The sequence below is a fragment of the Ostrinia furnacalis genome, unplaced genomic scaffold (genome assembly GCF_004193835.3).
Source record: "Ostrinia furnacalis isolate ACB-3 unplaced genomic scaffold, ASM419383v2 OfSCF4399, whole genome shotgun sequence".
In the NCBI taxonomy this organism is placed as follows: domain Eukaryota; kingdom Metazoa; phylum Arthropoda; class Insecta; order Lepidoptera; family Crambidae; genus Ostrinia; species Ostrinia furnacalis.
This window is the reverse complement of record NW_021134638.1, coordinates 15,857-33,357: the sequence shown is the minus strand read 5'-3', so window position 1 is coordinate 33,357 and position 17,501 is coordinate 15,857. Positions and strand designations below refer to the sequence as shown.

The following is a 17,501-nucleotide window of genomic DNA, read 5'->3' as shown; positions in this document are numbered from 1 at the left end:
AAAAAAAAAGAAAATTTAATTCTCAGTGTCGCATCGCAATCGCAGGTGCCAATTTTTAAAAATGTATATGGTCAATATTTTAAAATTACATAGTGAGGTTTATCAGTAGTTATAAGGTTATCCATTGTTTTTGGGACACCCTGTATAAAGCTTAGTCATTCTCGTAGATGTAATTGGTGAATGTTTGTGAGATCTTTATTAATGTGTGCAAAATATGTTACAAATAATATAACCTGTTATAGAATATACATCTGCGTATGTATGTGATTATTAAATACTCAATTTCAATTCAATTAAATAATCTACTGGCCGTAAATTATTATTTACATTTTTTGGAACTGAAAATAATCAAGATGTGGAATTGTGTAAAGCAATCGTTATCATTTGACAGTTCATAACGTACGATAAAGTCAGATAAACAAAGCGTTTGACAGAATAATCGTACATTATGAACTGTCAAATGATTACGATTGCTTTACACAATTCCACCTCAGGGACTTTTTGAGATCAACTATAACCAGTGGCGGATTAAGAGTATCCGAGGCCTTAAGCACAGAGCCTGTGTAGGCCCTCTATTGCTTAAATGGAAATGGAAGGAATGGAATGGAAGGTATAAAGTATAAAATGTAAGTTCATCAAAATAGAAAGTGTAGTAGGTAAAATGTAAAACTTAAAACATTATTTTCCTTGCCTTAATCAGAGCAAACTCCGAGATTACATCGTCGAAATTTATCCGACGAAGTATGTCTGCCTCAATACACATTAATGCTAAATAATTAAGCTTGTCTGGACGGATTTTTGTTCTTTGCGGGTTTTTTTAACCTTTTTAGTTGTGAGAAGGATCGTTCAGCAAAGAAGTTAGTAATCATTAAGCTGTGAAAGATTCTAAACGCAACCACAATGATATTAGTCTTACACTAGCACACTTCTCTGGTTTCTCTTCTTTTTTCACATCGCATGTTTATTTTAATATATATATACATTTATAAATATACATATACACATACAGGGTGTCCCGTAATGCAACGTCAAGCCGGAACTGGGTGTTGAGGCAAGTTATGCTGGTTATCAAAAAAAAAATCTATGTGTCATTTTGTCAAAATAATAGGCATTAAAAAAAAATCTACTCCCGGTGACGGTCTTTTTACTCGTGTTGCTACAAATCTTCACTTTTTCTAAATTTTTTTTTGTTATGTAACCCTGAATAGTGCTTCTGTTTGGAATTTATTGTACCCTTAAGACTCCACCTTTATCCGAAACTATCCGTAACTTTTGAATCTGTTTCGGTTACGGTTATGGATATTTTTTTATTTCGGATATCCGATAGTATCGGTTACGGTTACGGATATCCATAACATCCCTGCTTGGTAAGATGGCCCTCTCCGTTCCGCTCATACCTTTTAAAATGGCTTCTCCACCTTACTTAAGCCAGAAACTTGAATTTTGGGCACATTAGAATAATAATAATTAACCAAGGTAGATAAAGTTAAAAACGGGATTATTTCCAAAAAAACAAAAATTGTCGACAATCACAGCAAGAATTTACCAAGTGTTATACCATTTTGGAATCCTTACTAAATGCGCCAAATTATGACGTCACTTGCCATACTCGCGTAGTACAATTTTTTTTCAGTACAGTCAGTTTAAACTAGGCAAAATTTTTATTTTGAATTTTTTTTTGGGAATAATGTATTTTTTCATCCAAGCTGGAGCAGCTGGTTTCGTAATTTTGAAAACAATTTAGAGAAGCATTATTCAGGGTTACTTAACAAAAAAAAATTTTGGAAAAAGTGAAGATTTGTGGCAACACGAGTAAAAAGACCGTCACCGGGAGTAAATTTTGTTTTTTTTTTAAAAATGCCTATTACTTTGTCAAAATGCCACATAGATTGTTTTTTTATATTTTTCTGATAACCAGCGTAACTTGCCTCAACACCCAGTTCCGGCTTGACGTTGCATTACGGGACACCCTGTATACACTATTATTATTATTTTAATACGGGTATTATTTTAATATGTAGTATCTTTAACCGCTTGAGTCCCAGACGGCATTAATTGATGTCATAACAATTGATTATCTATTGTGTCTAGATTCGCGGGCCTTGAAGGATTAATTTACAATAATTATGTTTATTCAACAAATGTTTGCACATTATTATTATTGTTATATATTTATATCTAAACGGCCTTGTTGATATGCAGTTTAGGTTAGTGTCCGTGACTTCCACTCGGCATGGGGCCCACTGAAAACCAGCGTCGTGGCCTTCCCCACCGTGGGCCACGGCATATGCTGAGTGGAATCCCATTGCGATGGGCATCGCTGTTGCGACAGGATAGCACTGTTCAGTTCACTTTTTATTTCCTTGTAATATTTATGTGCCATTTCTGTCTTTTTCTCTGTCATGTATAAGTGATGTTCATCGTAATAAATTTTTCTTTCTTTCTTTCTTTAAACGCCACTTGTATATTTGTGAAAACGCACTTTACTTTATCTACACTATAATATTATAAAGAGGAAAACTTTGTTTGGTTGTAATGAATAGGCTCAAAAACTACTGGACCGTTTTTAAATATTCTTTCACCATTTGAAAGCTACATTACTTACGAGTAACATAGGCTAAATCTCGATAAAATGTAGGTATGAAATGAATCCTCTGCTGGCGCGCCAGCAGAGGATGGAGGCCCCTGGAGAACTGGGGCCCCAAGCACGTGCTTGTAGTGCTTATACGTTAATCCGCCACTGACTATAAATAAAATCAAAATATATTGTTGAATATTATACTATATTTGAAAGTGACTATTTTCTTGGTTTGATAAAAGATACATGCTTTATAGACACTTAATTTATACTTCGGTTATTCTACGTGGAACTATATTATGTGATAGAAAAGTTCTGCCTAAAATAATTTCATGCATAGACTTATTTCAATCTAAAGGTGTCTGCTCACTACACTGTAATACATGGCCGTACTATATTAATGTAAAAGAATATTCGCTATTTATATGAATTATTATCAGTATACCCAAGTATTAAGAGTATGTCCTGAACTAAAATATTGTTGATTAAAGGCCAGCAATGCACTCGTAACGCTCCCGGTCCTGCGAGTATTTTATACTATTATATTTATTTTTATACTGAACAGCTTGTCTCGGGTAACGTTCACAAAATTGGTTCATCACCGAATAAATGATAAGTTTTTAGCATCATCATGATTTGCTCAAGACCGAACGCGATGGAAGACTGCTGTGGACGCCCTCAGCCCCATCTAGGGGACATAGGACCTTAAGTACGTCATAGTTTGAAACAGTATAGTGAGCAGACACCTTAACACAATTTGACCCACCAATCAGATAGAAAATTAACTTGTACAAAAAATGTATATCAATATAAAATGGCGTCCAAATGTATATTTTGTACATAGCTACACAGAAAACTGGAGGCATAATCTTATTTATTTTACAAGAATAAACGGCAAGTCTATTTTTATTTGTAGTTATGTTAATTTTATGCGAGATTAAAATAAAATAAATGAAAAGGGACTTTGTGTTTTTCTAGACGTTGCTGCGATTTTCCTTGGCCCTGAAAATAATATAGACTTTATTTAAACGTTGTTGAAAGTTAATATGTGAGATTGTAAGGCGAGAATTTGATTAGGAAACTCACGATTTATTACATTTGCTAGAATTTCCAATTATGTTGTTCAATCGTTTTAGCCTACCACAGATTTTTAGTTGGCCGATAGTTGGGCCTGATTTTAATTTGTATGAAGAATCGGCCGATACCAATAATACCAAATCGATGTAATGTGTATACTTTCATACATCTCCGTCCATACTGCCCGACCCAACTATCGACCAACTAAATATCGGTGGTCTGCGCGTAGGCTAAAGGTTACGTTATTGATTTATTAGTGCTCTAAAGACAATTATTTTAAAATACATCCCTATCGATGTATCGATGCAAGCGGCGCAGGACCGGTCTTTGTGGAAATCCTTGGAGAAGGCCTTTTTCCATCAGTGGACGTCTTTCGGCTGAAACGAACTAACGAACTAGCTCACCTCTTGAGCCCCTGATATAACCCGGTGTAACCCGCTCATGTACCAGCTGAGCAGCATGGAGGAGACGGCCTGCTCCCGCGGGGATGTTACGGCTAGCACGAAAAACTTTCGAGTTCGAATCGTTTGCGTATTCGAATCGCCATCAAAAGATTTAGTACGAAAACTACAACAGCGCCCTTGTGAACATGTCGTAAAGTGAACTTAATATGAGAAATGGTTGCACGAAACTTATTTGGGGAATCAAAATTGTCACGTTATCGTTTAATTCGAAGGTTGAGTATCGAATTTTGTCGAATACGCAAATGATTCGAAGACGAAAGTTGTTCATGCTAGAGGTACTGACGGACACTAAGGTCTGGTCGCGGAGCACGTAGAATTTTGTCCAATGACCCCAAGCTACCCATCCTTATCGCTCGCGCGTAATTATATTGCTGTCGCGACTGTGCGACGGGCAGCAGTGAGTGTGCGAGCGCAACAGCAATATAATTACGCGCGAGCGATAAGGATGGGTAGCTTGGGGTCATTGGACAAAATTCTACGTGCTCACGGACCAGGCTTTAGAGGTACAGACACTAGCTCACCTCTTGAGCCCCTGGTATAGCCCGGTGTAATACCCGCTCATGTACCAGCTGAGCAGCATGGAGGAGACGGCCTGTTCCTCTCCCTCCCCCCGCGAGCCAAGCCCCGGTGGCGGCGGCGGCAGCGGCATATCTATCGGACCTAGCTGGAAACGTTTACCGTACACTTTTACGCATGTTTCCACAGTAAAAAAATCCAATTTATTTATTTACGCCTCTAAATTTGTGTCAATAATACCAAATACGGCAAAGTTCAAAGAAGACAGGGACATGTGCGAATCTGTCCTTTTATATTGACGTGGCCTTGTCACTGGACCTGGACCACGAAAGATGACTGTTATTACACATGTTGCTGAATGTCCATGAAGGAGACAGATTGCATTATTTTAAGAAAAAATATTTATAATAGGAATACACAACGGGTAAAACCTCCAATTCCAATAATAACTCCAAAAACAACTCACTTGACACAAACCTTATTAGTTATTCTTACAAGACTACACTTGAAAGAAAATTACCAACTAATACAGCAAAAATTTCACTATGTTGTGAATGTTTCAATGTGTGATATTATTTATGAATTGTTTATGGTAATTAGTACCAAATTGTAACAGTTTGCAAGAAAAATATACTCACGTTTCTAAGCGCTGACATATTTGGCATCGGGAACGGCATCTGAGGCATTCCAAAGCCGTTGGGCATCTCAAACCCATTGGGCACCTTAGCATTTTGATTCTTCTTCTTTTTACCAGTTTTCTTCTTTCTAGGGATTGTCTGCTCTGAAATTGTTACATAGTACTTGTTTTATTATTAAAATATTTATTTATTTTCACATTTTTCACACATTTACACTATCTTTACAGGGAAAACCTAATAATGCAATAGCATAACTTATTCCACATAATAATAACTTTCATCAAACAATACAACCAATATTTATTTACATTAATTTGGAACTGAAAACATCAAGCCTCATCCACAACCATTAGTTATGTGTACAAAGTACACACAACAGCACATCAGGTTACCCAGTTTTGTTGCAAACTCGCCCTTAATACCACTGCCGTCGTCTGTACCATCGGCAACAGTGTTAACTATCCATTGCCTGTCATGTCGTCTCGTTCTATCGCAAAGAATCACCATTTGATGAGAGCGAGAGCAAAAATGGAAATGGATAGTTAACAGTGTGGTTGTGTGTACATAGCTGGACGTTATGGCTGTGTTCCTAAAAACCGTGATCACAAGTAGAATTACTTGCATTGTCGTCTGTTAGGACTGGCTTGAAAATCTTCGACTGCCTATAGTATAGTCTTAAATAAATTTCACATTTGAGACTCATTTTAATTTCAGATATCAGTCACAGTGAAAAGTTACCTGTGCTCTCAGCGGTAGGAGCTGTATCGCTGACACATTCCATTTTATCCATGTTCGGCGACAGGCTTGTGTACGCTTCATCAGTCTTGTCCTCTTCTAACGCTTCCTGTATTTGACGTGCTTGTTCGTCTTTCCCCAGGGAGGGTTTCAAGGTACTAATCGATACAACCTCTGCGTTTCCATAACCTGGAAATATGATCAAGTTGAAACATTATTTTTCATTAAATGTTGATGACTCAAAGCATAAACTGGAATATAAATTAGTTGAAGAACATAGATGTATTGCCTAAAAAAGTGGATTTAATACTGCAGCCGGAGGATCGAAAAAAAAAACAATTAATTTAAAATATATTTAATTAAAAGAAATAAAAATTACATGAAATTACTTTCTAAGAGATGAAACCGAATCGAAGTCGGATTATAGAATGACAAATTAAATTGAACAATATTGAAAGGAAATAGATTACAGCGCCAAATTGCAATATCGACACTTAGGTATTTTCATACAGAGCGCGCAGCTGCTACCTCAGCGATCTTCTAAGGGTACGGCTATGGTAATTATTTTCAAAAACATTTACATATTAATTAAGTATTATTTACCTAAATATTTCACAACACACTCATTATCAGTGATGATTCTCAGAATAACTGCTTCGTACTCAATACCGTCTGCTTCGTAAATCGCTCTGCAAGGCATGCCTGCCTTCCACTGTGTGTTTTGACTTTTATTGCCTTTAACTGGTGCATCTTTTGTTATGGGTTTGCCTTTCTTTTTGTTGGGTTGTCCTGACAAAAACATAATACAATAATAATTAAATCTACCTATGAAGTTCTATTGTTATTAGTTTAAAATTTAATGTTTTAAAACTAGATCAACAATCTTCATTTACTCACACAGCCATTGAAAACAACATAAGATCAGGTAAACAGAATAATTAGGTATTATTTTAAACAATGTTTAATGTTCATTTGTTAAGGGAGAGTGACTCCTTCTGGCACAGGTACCATTGGACTTACAAGAGTCCACCTCAAATCCTATTAATTGTTGTTGTTAACGAAATAAACATTTTTCACTTTATACTAGCGCCCGTATTCACAAACGATGCTTGCTTATGTGAAGCAGCAAATTGAACGCACAGCGTTGAATAGAGCTCTGTGATTGGTTCGTATGTCACCCTGTGCGTTCACGAGCACTTTAAGACCTCATAGTAATGTTTGTGAATACGGGCGTAGGTATCTGAGGTAAATTATCAAAGAATATCTTCCAATAATAGTTCCGTAATTTACCTATCTGTTAAAAAAATATTTTCATCAATTTTTTGTTACCTTCTTTATTTTTATTTTGAGTGTTGGTCGACATGGCTACTCTCTTCGCAACCTCTGCATTGGCAATTCGCAGCGCCTTGTCGTAAGCGTCGTTCAGCTTTCTATCATCCCAGATATCATTGTCTCCATCATCACCTTCGCTTTCAGACTAGAAATTAAAGAAAACACTATCAAGCATCTCGAGCTTACCTCCCTCCATGTTTTGTATATTTTGCTTGTGTATCACCAAACAACTACCACATTCATGCCTTTCACGTAAAGAATTTCACTCTTGGACATTATAGTACAAAAATTTATATTTTTTCACCAATTTAAAAAAGATTTCTAATTTTTTTTGCAGCGTGAAAAGAAAGAAATTTAATTTTTAAAACTGTCATTTAAGTGTCAACAATGTCAACTGGCAGTTTTTTTTATTGGCTTCTACTGGAATAGGCTATGAATAGCAACTATTCTGCCTAGTCATAAATTCTATTATTCTGTCTTTTTCTTCAACTAAAAATCCCATCCAAATGGCGACATCATAATATCTCACACTGTGGGTGAAATCTCCAAAAAAACACTTTCTTACATGAAAACTTATAATTCCATCATAATATCCAAAATCTGTTTTGTTATCTATTATTTACCTATCGATAGAGAAATGCAGAGTCATCTTCCGGGTGATATCAAAGGAAAGCGTTTGTTGTTTTTTGGATTATTGTTATTCGTTTAACCTTTTTATAACTCGTCTCACTTAAAACTTGAAAATGGCACAAATCATGTCGGCCTCAACGTGTATTGCCAACATCAAAAAAGAAGAAGAAGAAGTAAACGTTAAAATAGTGAATTTTCTTGACATTGACATTGACACCTCATTCGATTGACGTTTCTCAAAAAAACAAATCCGGTGTGGTTTATTTACGATTATTTTGTTGATTTATTCGATTTAATTTCATTTATAAAATCCATATAACAAATTCTATAGCATCTTTGTATTTTGAACATACGTGGCCAATATTTGCATCATGTCATTAAAGAGAACACTTGAATTGACTTGATAGGTTTTGTACATGTGTACAAGTTCGGCATTTCTAAGGCATTTTTCTGCCCTTTCCTATTAGAATCCTACACTAAGCCTGATGAACATAGGCGACATAATGTTTTAAACAACTTTTACTGGCGGTACGAAGTACTTCGGGTCAGCTAGTAATAGAGTAGGGTTTTCCATTTCCAGGGGATGCCATGGAGAATAACAAGCAGCAAGATTTGTCTGACGACGATTATAAACAAGAGTCTCCAAGTAACACATGGAACCCAACCAAAGAAACTGATAACAGTCCTGGAGATATAAAATCACGTAAAAGAAAAATTGGTAAGTACTTGTAGATTTTATTTCTTTTGTTTTGAGCTCGTCTGTGACAAAAAGACGGAAACATGTAAGCATAGATGCTTTTTGGCGTCCTTAATTACCATAAAAATTGAATTGGGTGAAGGAGCGTTCTGTCATTTCGCTTTAATGAAAGGAACACTAAATAAGATTGGAAGTTCCTACTTAATTATGTCACAGTGACTGTGAACTCCGTCAGTTTATAATAAAATTTAAAGTGTGAGATTGAAACTAACACCCATATTCACAAACGATACTATGAGGTCTCACAGTGCTTGTGGACGCACAGGGTGACATATGAACCAATCACAGAGCTCTATTGAACGCTGTGCGTTCGATTTGCTGCTTCACTTATGCAAGCATTGTTTGTGAATACAGGTGTAACAGTGGTTTAGTTTAGGTTAGGTTAGTTAATAATCTGACATAGTTAATTCTTGGAGTTCATAATTTTACGGTGACAGGTCCATGGCAAATTAAAAATATATTATTGTTGCAGAATCGGAACCTTCTGAAAATGGCAAATCAATATCAACAGAAACAGTTTTGGTTGCTAACAGGTAACAGTACTCTGAAGCAATTTTTCATTTAAGTTTTGCCTTTGATGAGTATAGGAAGTACATAAATTGTTATTATTGTATTGTATTTGCACATAGAGGCAGGATAATGTACACATGGCCACACTGTTAACTATCCATTTCCGTTTTTGCTCTCATCAAATGGTGATTCTTTGCGATAGAATGAGACGACATGACAGACAATGTATAGTTAACACTGTTGCCGATGGTACTGAAAAAATGTATTGAAGGAAGCTTAAAGAGAGAACCTTCTAAAGAATTGGTGTTCAGTTAAAAATAATTATTTCCATTATCATTCATAGCTACTAGTATACATTATTGAGGGCTGACTATAGGCTCCATACCAGCTATTAGCTTTTAAATGTATGTAATTCAAGGGCTATTTAATTTTGTTTTAATTTTTTTGTATGATTGCTGTTTTATAAACAGCATTACTTTATTAATGTAATGATTAATTATTTTATAGGGAAAACACCCCATTTTTTGCCGACCAACCATCTTCAGACTTGTACGGATTAAAACCAGAGTTCCTCAAATCATTGGGTATAAATTTACCACTGTCTAAGTGGGTGTATGTTACTAATGTAAGTTGAATGAATGTTTTAGAAAGTAAGTCATTGAAACCTATTCCCAAAGTTAATGTTGCACTGCTTCTTAGCACTGGCCCAAGTTTTGTTCTGAAGCAGTGGTAGGGTTAATACTGGGACGTGTAATATTGCTTTGTAAAAGCCTACTTGCAAAAATAAAATGAGATTTTATGAGTTTTTTTTCTTCACAGTAACCCATTGAATGCTAATATTTATATGTATGAGATAATACTTTGTTGAATATTCTTTTTAAAAGTTGATTTTAATGTGTTAGTTATTATCTTTCTAGTTTAGGTGTGACAAGTCAGAACTGAAAGACGTGTTTGAGCTAGCGGGCCATGTTGTGATATGTTCCATGATAGCGGTCCGTAATAGATATGCCAATGTGATGTTTAATCATCCACTAGAAGCTGTACAGGTAAGTAAAGTCCGGTCGCCGAGAAGATAGAATTTCGTCCAATGACCCTTAGCTACCCAGCCTTCCTTATCGCTCGCGCGTAATTGTATTGCTGTCGCGCTCGCACACTCACTGCTGCCTCAATATAATTACGCGCGAGCGATAAGGATGGGGTAGCTTGGGGTCATTGGACGAAATTCTATCTGCTCGGCGACCGGACTTTAGTATTGTATATTAATTGACTTTAGTGATAAAACTAAAGGTTTTTATTTTTAAAGGTCATAGCACACTTTTCAACCCGGAGAGGGATCAACACCGTATCGCCTTTCGCTGCGCTATCACCTGAGGCGAGACGTTTACGTTACGGTGCGGATAAGTAAGCGTTATTTACAGTACGGAATTTAATACAAAGAATACTGACCGCCTCGAGTTGATACGGTTACGATCCGTTTCCGGGTTGATAAGTGTGCTTCGTTCTTAATCAAATTGTGATTTGATAAAACTTTTGATGATGGATATTTGTTACTCTTTTCCACAAAAACTATTGGACGAATTATGATGAAACTTTACAAGTTCACTGCTAATATTAAAGTACAAAACATACAATAATAGGGTACTTATTATCGAAATGCAGACGAAGATGATGTCGCAGACAAAAGCTTATAATTATTTCGTTTTGAAATCATTTTAAAATTCACACTTTTCAGTACCTTCATCTATCAATTAGCAATAGTTAATAGTTATTAATATAATCTAGTGCAGGTAAGTCAGTTTCGATTGTCGTCAATGTTCGAGGACAAACATTTTGTACTTGATCCTAACCGTAAGTAGAGTAAATTTTACTGTGAAATTGTTGTTTTATCATAAGATGCATGTTCGTCACACACAAGTAATTTTGATATTAATTCCCTATGCAGAATAATAATATCATTAAATAAATTGCATTGTTGATGTAAAGTAGCTATCTTATTTATTTTTCAATTGAAACTCGTTGGTATTAAAATGAAAGCCACTTTTAAATATTTTCAGTCATTGTTTGATGGACATTGAGAGATTCTCGCTCGTCCAAACATACCCTGTTCATATTTAAATGAGTTGGAATGAATATTGATAAACTTTTAAATTATTCCGTTTAAAGCATAAAGAAGTTTTATGCAAGTCAAATGAGCTCCATTTGTTTTTCAGGCTATATCCATGTTTAATGGCCAAAATCTATACGGTCAGAATCTAAAAGTTATGATGATCAATCCACCAAGTGACACTATAATTTTACCAAAAGGTCTAAAAGATATTGGTCCAGGTTTAGGATTTAATGGGCGACCGTTAAGAGACGTAGAACAACATTATAGAAAGTACAAAAAACACCAACGCTCACTCCTCGACGTTTCGGTGTTCACGCGTGATAATGATGATGAAGAGAAAGAACATTTGGATATTAAGAAAGAAGAGTTAGATACAAACAGTTGTAATTCCAGTGAAAAAACTGATTCTTCGAAGCGGCGAAAATATTTTAAAACTACCAATGTGCAAGATCTGTCTATCTGTGAAGAATCGGCACAGGATATAATTTCGGAGAACGCTAGCAAAAAGCCAAGACTCGACGAAATTGAGAGTTCGTCTGATGAAGAAAACATAGATGCAAGAATAGTCACACCTTCAAAATTAAAAGATAAACAGAAGCCACCTGAGAAAAATACATTTCCAAATGATCCACGCCTAAACCCCCTTGCATTAAGTACAAGCGCATCAGATAAAAAGCCTCCAGCAATTACAGAATTGCAGCAAAAGTTTCCACCATCAGGTTTACAATTTCCAAATCAACCAGGGAATATAAGACCTGGGCCGTTTCATCCGCCGGGACCAGTGATGAATCCTGTCAGACCTATGATGGGGCCTGTTGGACCATCAGGTCCAATGATGCAGCCGATTGGTGCGAATGTTCCTATAGTTCCAATGCATCCGAATGTCCCAATAAGGCCTTGTCCTCCAGTACGTCCTCAAGGTCCTTTAGGTCATCCAGGTTCTGTAGGTCCTCAAGTACCTATAGGACCTATAACAGGGCCCATACGCCCTTACATGCCTGGGCCTTACAGGCCACCCACTGCCAATGTCCCAGTCATGCAAGGCCCGAATCCAGCGATGGGTCCTCGGCCAATGATTTCTCCGAATGGTCCACCATCAGGGCCTAATCAACTGGTGGCTAATAAAGAGCACCAGGTGCTATTCCGTAATGTGAGTATGCTCATATTAATTTATTTGTAGTTGTTACTCATCAGTGTTTCGTTTCAGCCAAATGACGTCCACTGCTGGACAAAGGCCTCCCCCAAGGTTTTCCACAATGAACGTTTATAGGTATGATAAATAATTTGGTACTGAGTAGATATTGAGTTTATTTTCATCTTTTCTCGTAAGCCGATGACCATAACGCCAGCAATTTTTGGGATACAAATCTCATTGGGTGGCATATTGCTGTGACACCGGCCCTGCCCCCTTGTCACATCTCCCTTTAGTTTCTGTGATCTGTGAAAAAAACCCAACTCGTGCTTCGTTAACCCTATCTGTTCGGGAGCCGGCTAACAATTGCTCTTGATAGATTATAATAATGCAGTTTACTCCAGTTGCTTTACAATAATAAATTAAAATGGCTCCGACCTGTGCGGAGTCGCTTTGATGAGTGCGGCCGAGGCTGCGCGCGCAACCAGCAAGCACATGACATGAGAGAGTGCGCGCATTTTTTTTTCATAGAGGTTTTACGGCTTTGGATATATATCCATACGGCCAATTCTTTCTTGTATTGCACTGTTTGGTAAAACATCTCAGTGTTTGGTTCTATGTTCTTCAGTATGTCTGTGTCTATTTTGTTCTAAGTCTTCATTGTGGTCTTCATAGTTCTATTGATGTACTAGTAATGTACTGATAAATATGGAGATATGAATTTTCGTTCGCTAGTAAGGATGGCAAGAGGCGGGGAATATTTCCATCTTGGTATATCTTTAGTAAGCCACCCACTAGCAGTAGCCTCTCCATTTTAAAGGCTGGACATTGTAGAATCATATGGTCTAGGTCTGCAGCGTCTGTCTGACAATATTTGTCTGTAGAGACCATTCTCATCCTTTTTAAGTGGGCTGGAAATTTTGCATGTCCCAGCCTTAAACGATTTATTGTGGTTATGAATCTTCTTGAAGTAGGACTCTGTAAGGGCGCGCGCACCCGGCGCTAGTGACGTGTTGCGGCGCTAGTGATGCGGCGTGAACACAATCGATTGCTTTTATTTATCGATGATTTCTTCTTATTTCAGCTACCACCATCCACAACGTTCCCTCTGCTCTGCGACGAGGTATCTCGCTGCGGGCGCCTGTTGTCTCTGCAGCTCACCACTCCAGGCTGTGCCGTCGCCAGGTTCGGTCGCTTGGATGATGCCCAAAGATGTTTTCGTATCCTTTTTAATATTTAGAATAAAAGTAACACTAGCACTATTTTTTATCCACGACGATGAAGCTCTTGGCGTGTATCTCACCTGATGGTAAGTGATGATCAGATGGAAGTGAGCTTGATCCGGAATCCTCAACCACGGAGAAACTGGCTATCTTACCTCTAACTGCCGGAACACAACAATGTGGTTAACAAATCAAATCATTTATTGCATTACATATTGTGTGGTTTGACAGTTGGTAAATGGTAGGGTAGTACATCACATGCACCCTGTAGGGGTATAGCAAGTATTATGTATAATAAACATAAAGGTGTATTTTGCTGAGTTAATTCTTATGTAAGATAAATTAAATTTTACAAAATAAAAGAAGAAGTTACAATATTAGATCAGTAGTAACAATTATTAATTATGTTATTTCATTATATTTTATTTAAAAACACATTTATTCAAACATATCGTGTTCAGTTGAGATTATTGACCTGATGATGGATGATGATGATGATGATGATGATGAAATCTCAGTATTATTCCTTAACTCAGTATTTCAGAGTATTTCAACGGAAAGCGCATCGACGGTTTCGTCATAGAGGCGTGCATTACATAAAATAAACGGTGAGTTAGTGGATTTTCTAGTTCAAAATTATAACTAATGGTTTACGCAATAAAGTTAGGTTACTGTTAATTATAAGATTTGTTTATCTATTTAACTGAGATGATGTATACCATATTTTAAGGTAGGTATTTATGTACCTAAATTACATATAGGTATATTATAGACTGATATTATCGAGTACATAATGTGCAATGAATAAGCTTCATAGGAGTAGACAGGAAAATCAATTTAATACGTTTTTTTTGTGTCTAAAAACTTTCCCATACAAATTGTATTAAACTACCATGTGTGTTCTTTTTATATGAGCACCAAAATCACAATTTTTTAGCATAATATAATTTACTAAGCGAATTTTTGCTTGAGGCAATAATTATTATGAAGTTTTTTCACTGTATGTTGGTACTCGGTACAAGTTTTGTTTGAGAATGTTATTTTAAATAAGAATGTTTATTAAACTAAAAGAGGATCTTAATAAAATATGTATAATAAAATATATTAGAAAATGTACTATAGAAATAGTATTTAATTTATTATGTACGCTCATAGGTAGGTACACCAATTTAAGGCAAAATGACCTTTTTCCAAATGCATAAGTGCGTTTTACTTTTTTTTTTATTCTATTATTACTTTTAATTTTAATTTATTAATTCTATCTTGATACTATGTAAATTAGGCATTATTTTACTTTATGTGTCCGTCAGTATTTTTAATATTGAATTTATTTATTTTACTACATAATAATATAAGTAAAATGTCAAATTATTTGTTTTTATAGTTTTAAAGTTAGTAAAATTATTTATAGATTTTTACTATAAAAGAGATGTATTCTCTATTAACTACTTAATAACTTAATTTAAAATGTTCTCTGATAGGAATATGAAGAAAGCTGTAGTATTTCCTAAACTACTAATACATACTAGGGGTAGGTAGTTATACTTATTTAATTATAAATTAGTTTAGTAAACAATACTTCCATTTACTTAAGTTATTATATTTTTTGCAACTGCAATAAACTGCGTTTATATCAAAATATTTTGTGTTTTCTTTAATCGTTGATCCAGGCCAAAATCTTTATAGTTTAAGGCTGAGTTGCTCCACCTAACTTTAACCGTTAGTTTAAGTAACGGTAACCGGTGTCTATTGTATGGAGTCTGACAGATTTTTGACGTTTGTGAAAGTTAAGGTAAGATGGTGCAACTCAGTCTTAGATTACATTTCCATACTTAATATCAATTTAAACAAGTGTTAAACGCTCGTTTAAATTTTTGTAATAAGACCCTTTGTTATTGTTATTTAGGCAGGCCCTGTTTTATTTAATTGTTCTTGGCCTTAGATTAATAAAACCTAGATAGATAGTCAGTGCACGAAAGGTGAGGCAGATTTTAGTAAGCCAGAATGGCTTACTCGTAAACGTCACATGAACTGTCAAAGTGAAAAATTGGTAAACACGTCCGACGACTTTTAATTAATTAAGACGGTTTGTGCTGTGAAAGGGTGTCTAAATACATCAGAAAAACTAAAGAAAGTGACCAGTGTTACATTTCATAAGTAAGTACTACGATTCGACGCGTATTTTGCTTGANTTTTTATGAAATCGAGACTTTTCAGGCGATTTATCTTATTGTAATTAGGTAGGTACTTTGAATTCAATAAATAAGTAAGTACATGATGCGTTTTGTTTTTGTTAGTTATAAAATAATTAAAAACGTATTAAAAATTTCCCTACTTTCGGGAAAATCGCCTTCACTGTCTACACTCCCCAACAAAATTGACACTAATGACATAAGATTTTTGCCTCACTCTTGACGAAGCGTTTGTATGAAGACTATCCATCTAGGTTTTATTAATCTAAGTTCTTGGCCTTAAAAGAAAGGAAAGGTCACCGACTCACTCCCTTATCACGAAAAAAGTGCTAGGAGATTTAAATTTTGCATGGGGGTTCCTTTTAGAACGTAGTTGCTAACTAAGGCGGGATTTTGCAAAATTCAACCCCTAAGGGGGTAAAGCGGCCGCTAATTAAATATATTTTTTTTATTATCATCTTAGGGGGTATTCAACGAATAAAATCGCATTTGGGAATCAAACACATGTTACTTGGAATCGACAGTGTACGACCACAGGTACCGCTCTATCTATTTCACAAGGAATTTCACAAGGAATTTCACAGGTAATTGAGTTTAATATCGTTACAATAACCAATGACTTGTAAAGAAATCTACAGTATGTTCAATTCAATTGCTTGCTATGCGTATGTAATTATGCATAGGTAAATAGGAATAGAGGAGGCCACGTATCGGAAAACGCAGCGTGTGATGTCCAACCCACAAGGTGGACCGACGATCTTATAAGGTAGCAGGAAGGCGCTGGATGCAGGCCGCTACGCAGGAAATCATTGGGGGAGGCCTATGGTCAGCAGTGGACTCCTGAGGCTGATATGACGTGGCCTCTTTTTTGTGAATACCTATCTGTTAAAAATAGATGATAGACAGATGACACTTCGTCGCTTGCCTCTAACTGACGTAACTGACGTTTTGCAAAATTTTCAGGCGATTAGACAGATCGATTCGTCTTGCGAAATTTAAGATGGTGTAGATAACTCAGTTTCGAAAAAAATGTCAGATACGTCAGTTAGAGAGGCAAGCGACGACTTTACTGTAGTAGGTACACTGTACATCACACACAACAAGAAAATAAATACACAAAAGACACTGCACAATTAGGCAGTCTTATCCCTATGATACGATCTCTACCAGACAATTAGTTGTCTGAGAGAGGAATAATGTAAAAGGTTGCCAATATTCAAAATCAAGATCAGCATTTTTATAATCCATCTCACCCTGTCATTTTAAGATGATATTATAAGCACTAATAGATGGTAATATGAAAACCGTTATGCGTAGGCTAGGGTCCTGGACTTTACTGAAACGTTTTTGCTTAAAAAATAACAACCTAGGATGCGTGGGCATAAGTTTTGTTTATACATGAAAATCTTAAAATAATCTAGTTAGTTCAGCTGCAGACTAAAATAATCTTAAGCTGGATTCTTAAACCACCGTTTAATATCAAAGCGGTTCTTAAATCACTCGTTAAAAAAACTGGCAAAGCTAGAAGGGAACTTGTGCAGAACCTTCCTAGCTACGTATCATAAATAATGGTCATAGCGAAACTACGAATAGGTACTTACTGTATCGTT

General features: G+C 36.0%; 2 protein-coding genes across 4 annotated transcripts; one reads left to right on the top strand and one right to left on the bottom strand.

Annotated features, from left to right (window-relative positions):
* Nucleotides 1–2,764: 2,764 nt before the first annotated feature.
* On the bottom strand, nucleotides 2,765–7,710 carry Smn (survival motor neuron). The gene is made up of 7 exons (XM_028313898.1): nucleotides 7,575–7,710; nucleotides 7,338–7,485; nucleotides 6,612–6,797; nucleotides 6,012–6,197; nucleotides 5,274–5,416; nucleotides 4,641–4,783; nucleotides 2,765–3,580 (listed from the first exon to the last, which is right to left on the bottom strand). Exons 1-7 carry the CDS (start codon nucleotides 7,614–7,616, stop codon nucleotides 3,553–3,555), a joined length of 876 nt encoding a protein of 291 aa, XP_028169699.1. The 5' UTR covers nucleotides 7,617–7,710; the 3' UTR covers nucleotides 2,765–3,552.
* A 482-nt stretch (nucleotides 7,711–8,192) lies between these two features.
* Nucleotides 8,193–15,409, top strand: LOC114359482 (uncharacterized). Of its 3 annotated transcripts, XM_028313904.1 has the most exons (8): nucleotides 8,193–8,223; nucleotides 8,551–8,688; nucleotides 9,200–9,260; nucleotides 9,745–9,862; nucleotides 10,155–10,283; nucleotides 11,448–12,494; nucleotides 13,561–13,696; nucleotides 14,244–15,409. In XM_028313904.1, exons 2-8 carry the CDS (start codon nucleotides 8,559–8,561, stop codon nucleotides 14,297–14,299), a joined length of 1,677 nt encoding a protein of 558 aa, XP_028169705.1. In that variant the 5' UTR covers nucleotides 8,193–8,223; nucleotides 8,551–8,558; the 3' UTR covers nucleotides 14,300–15,409. The 3 variants fall into 3 exon arrangements, with proteins under 3 accessions (XP_028169705.1, XP_028169704.1, XP_028169706.1); XM_028313903.1 differs by lacking the exon at nucleotides 8,193–8,223 and having other exon boundaries at nucleotides 8,230–8,688; nucleotides 14,244–15,408; XM_028313905.1 differs by lacking the exons at nucleotides 8,193–8,223; nucleotides 11,448–12,494 and having other exon boundaries at nucleotides 8,230–8,688; nucleotides 14,244–15,049.
* The last annotated feature ends 2,092 nt before the right edge of the window (nucleotides 15,410–17,501 follow it).

Coding starts and splice junctions, on each gene's coding strand:
- Smn (XM_028313898.1), bottom strand. CDS start 7,616: ATGTCCAAGAGTGAAATTCTTTACGTGAAAGGCATGAATGTG. Junction 6,798..7,337: donor TCAAAATAAAAATAAAGAAG/GTAACAAAAAAT, acceptor TGTTTTTGTCAG/GACAACCCAACAAAAAGAAA. Junction 3,581..4,640: donor CTATACCAGGGGCTCAAGAG/GTGAGCTAGTGT, acceptor TATTATTTTCAG/GGCCAAGGAAAATCGCAGCA.
- LOC114359482 (XM_028313904.1), top strand. CDS start 8,559: ATGGAGAATAACAAGCAGCAAGATTTGTCTGACGACGATTATAAACAA. Junction 9,863..10,154: donor AGTGGGTGTATGTTACTAAT/GTAAGTTGAATG, acceptor TTATCTTTCTAG/TTTAGGTGTGACAAGTCAGA. Junction 12,495..13,560: donor ACCAGGTGCTATTCCGTAAT/GTGAGTATGCTC, acceptor TTCTTATTTCAG/CTACCACCATCCACAACGTT.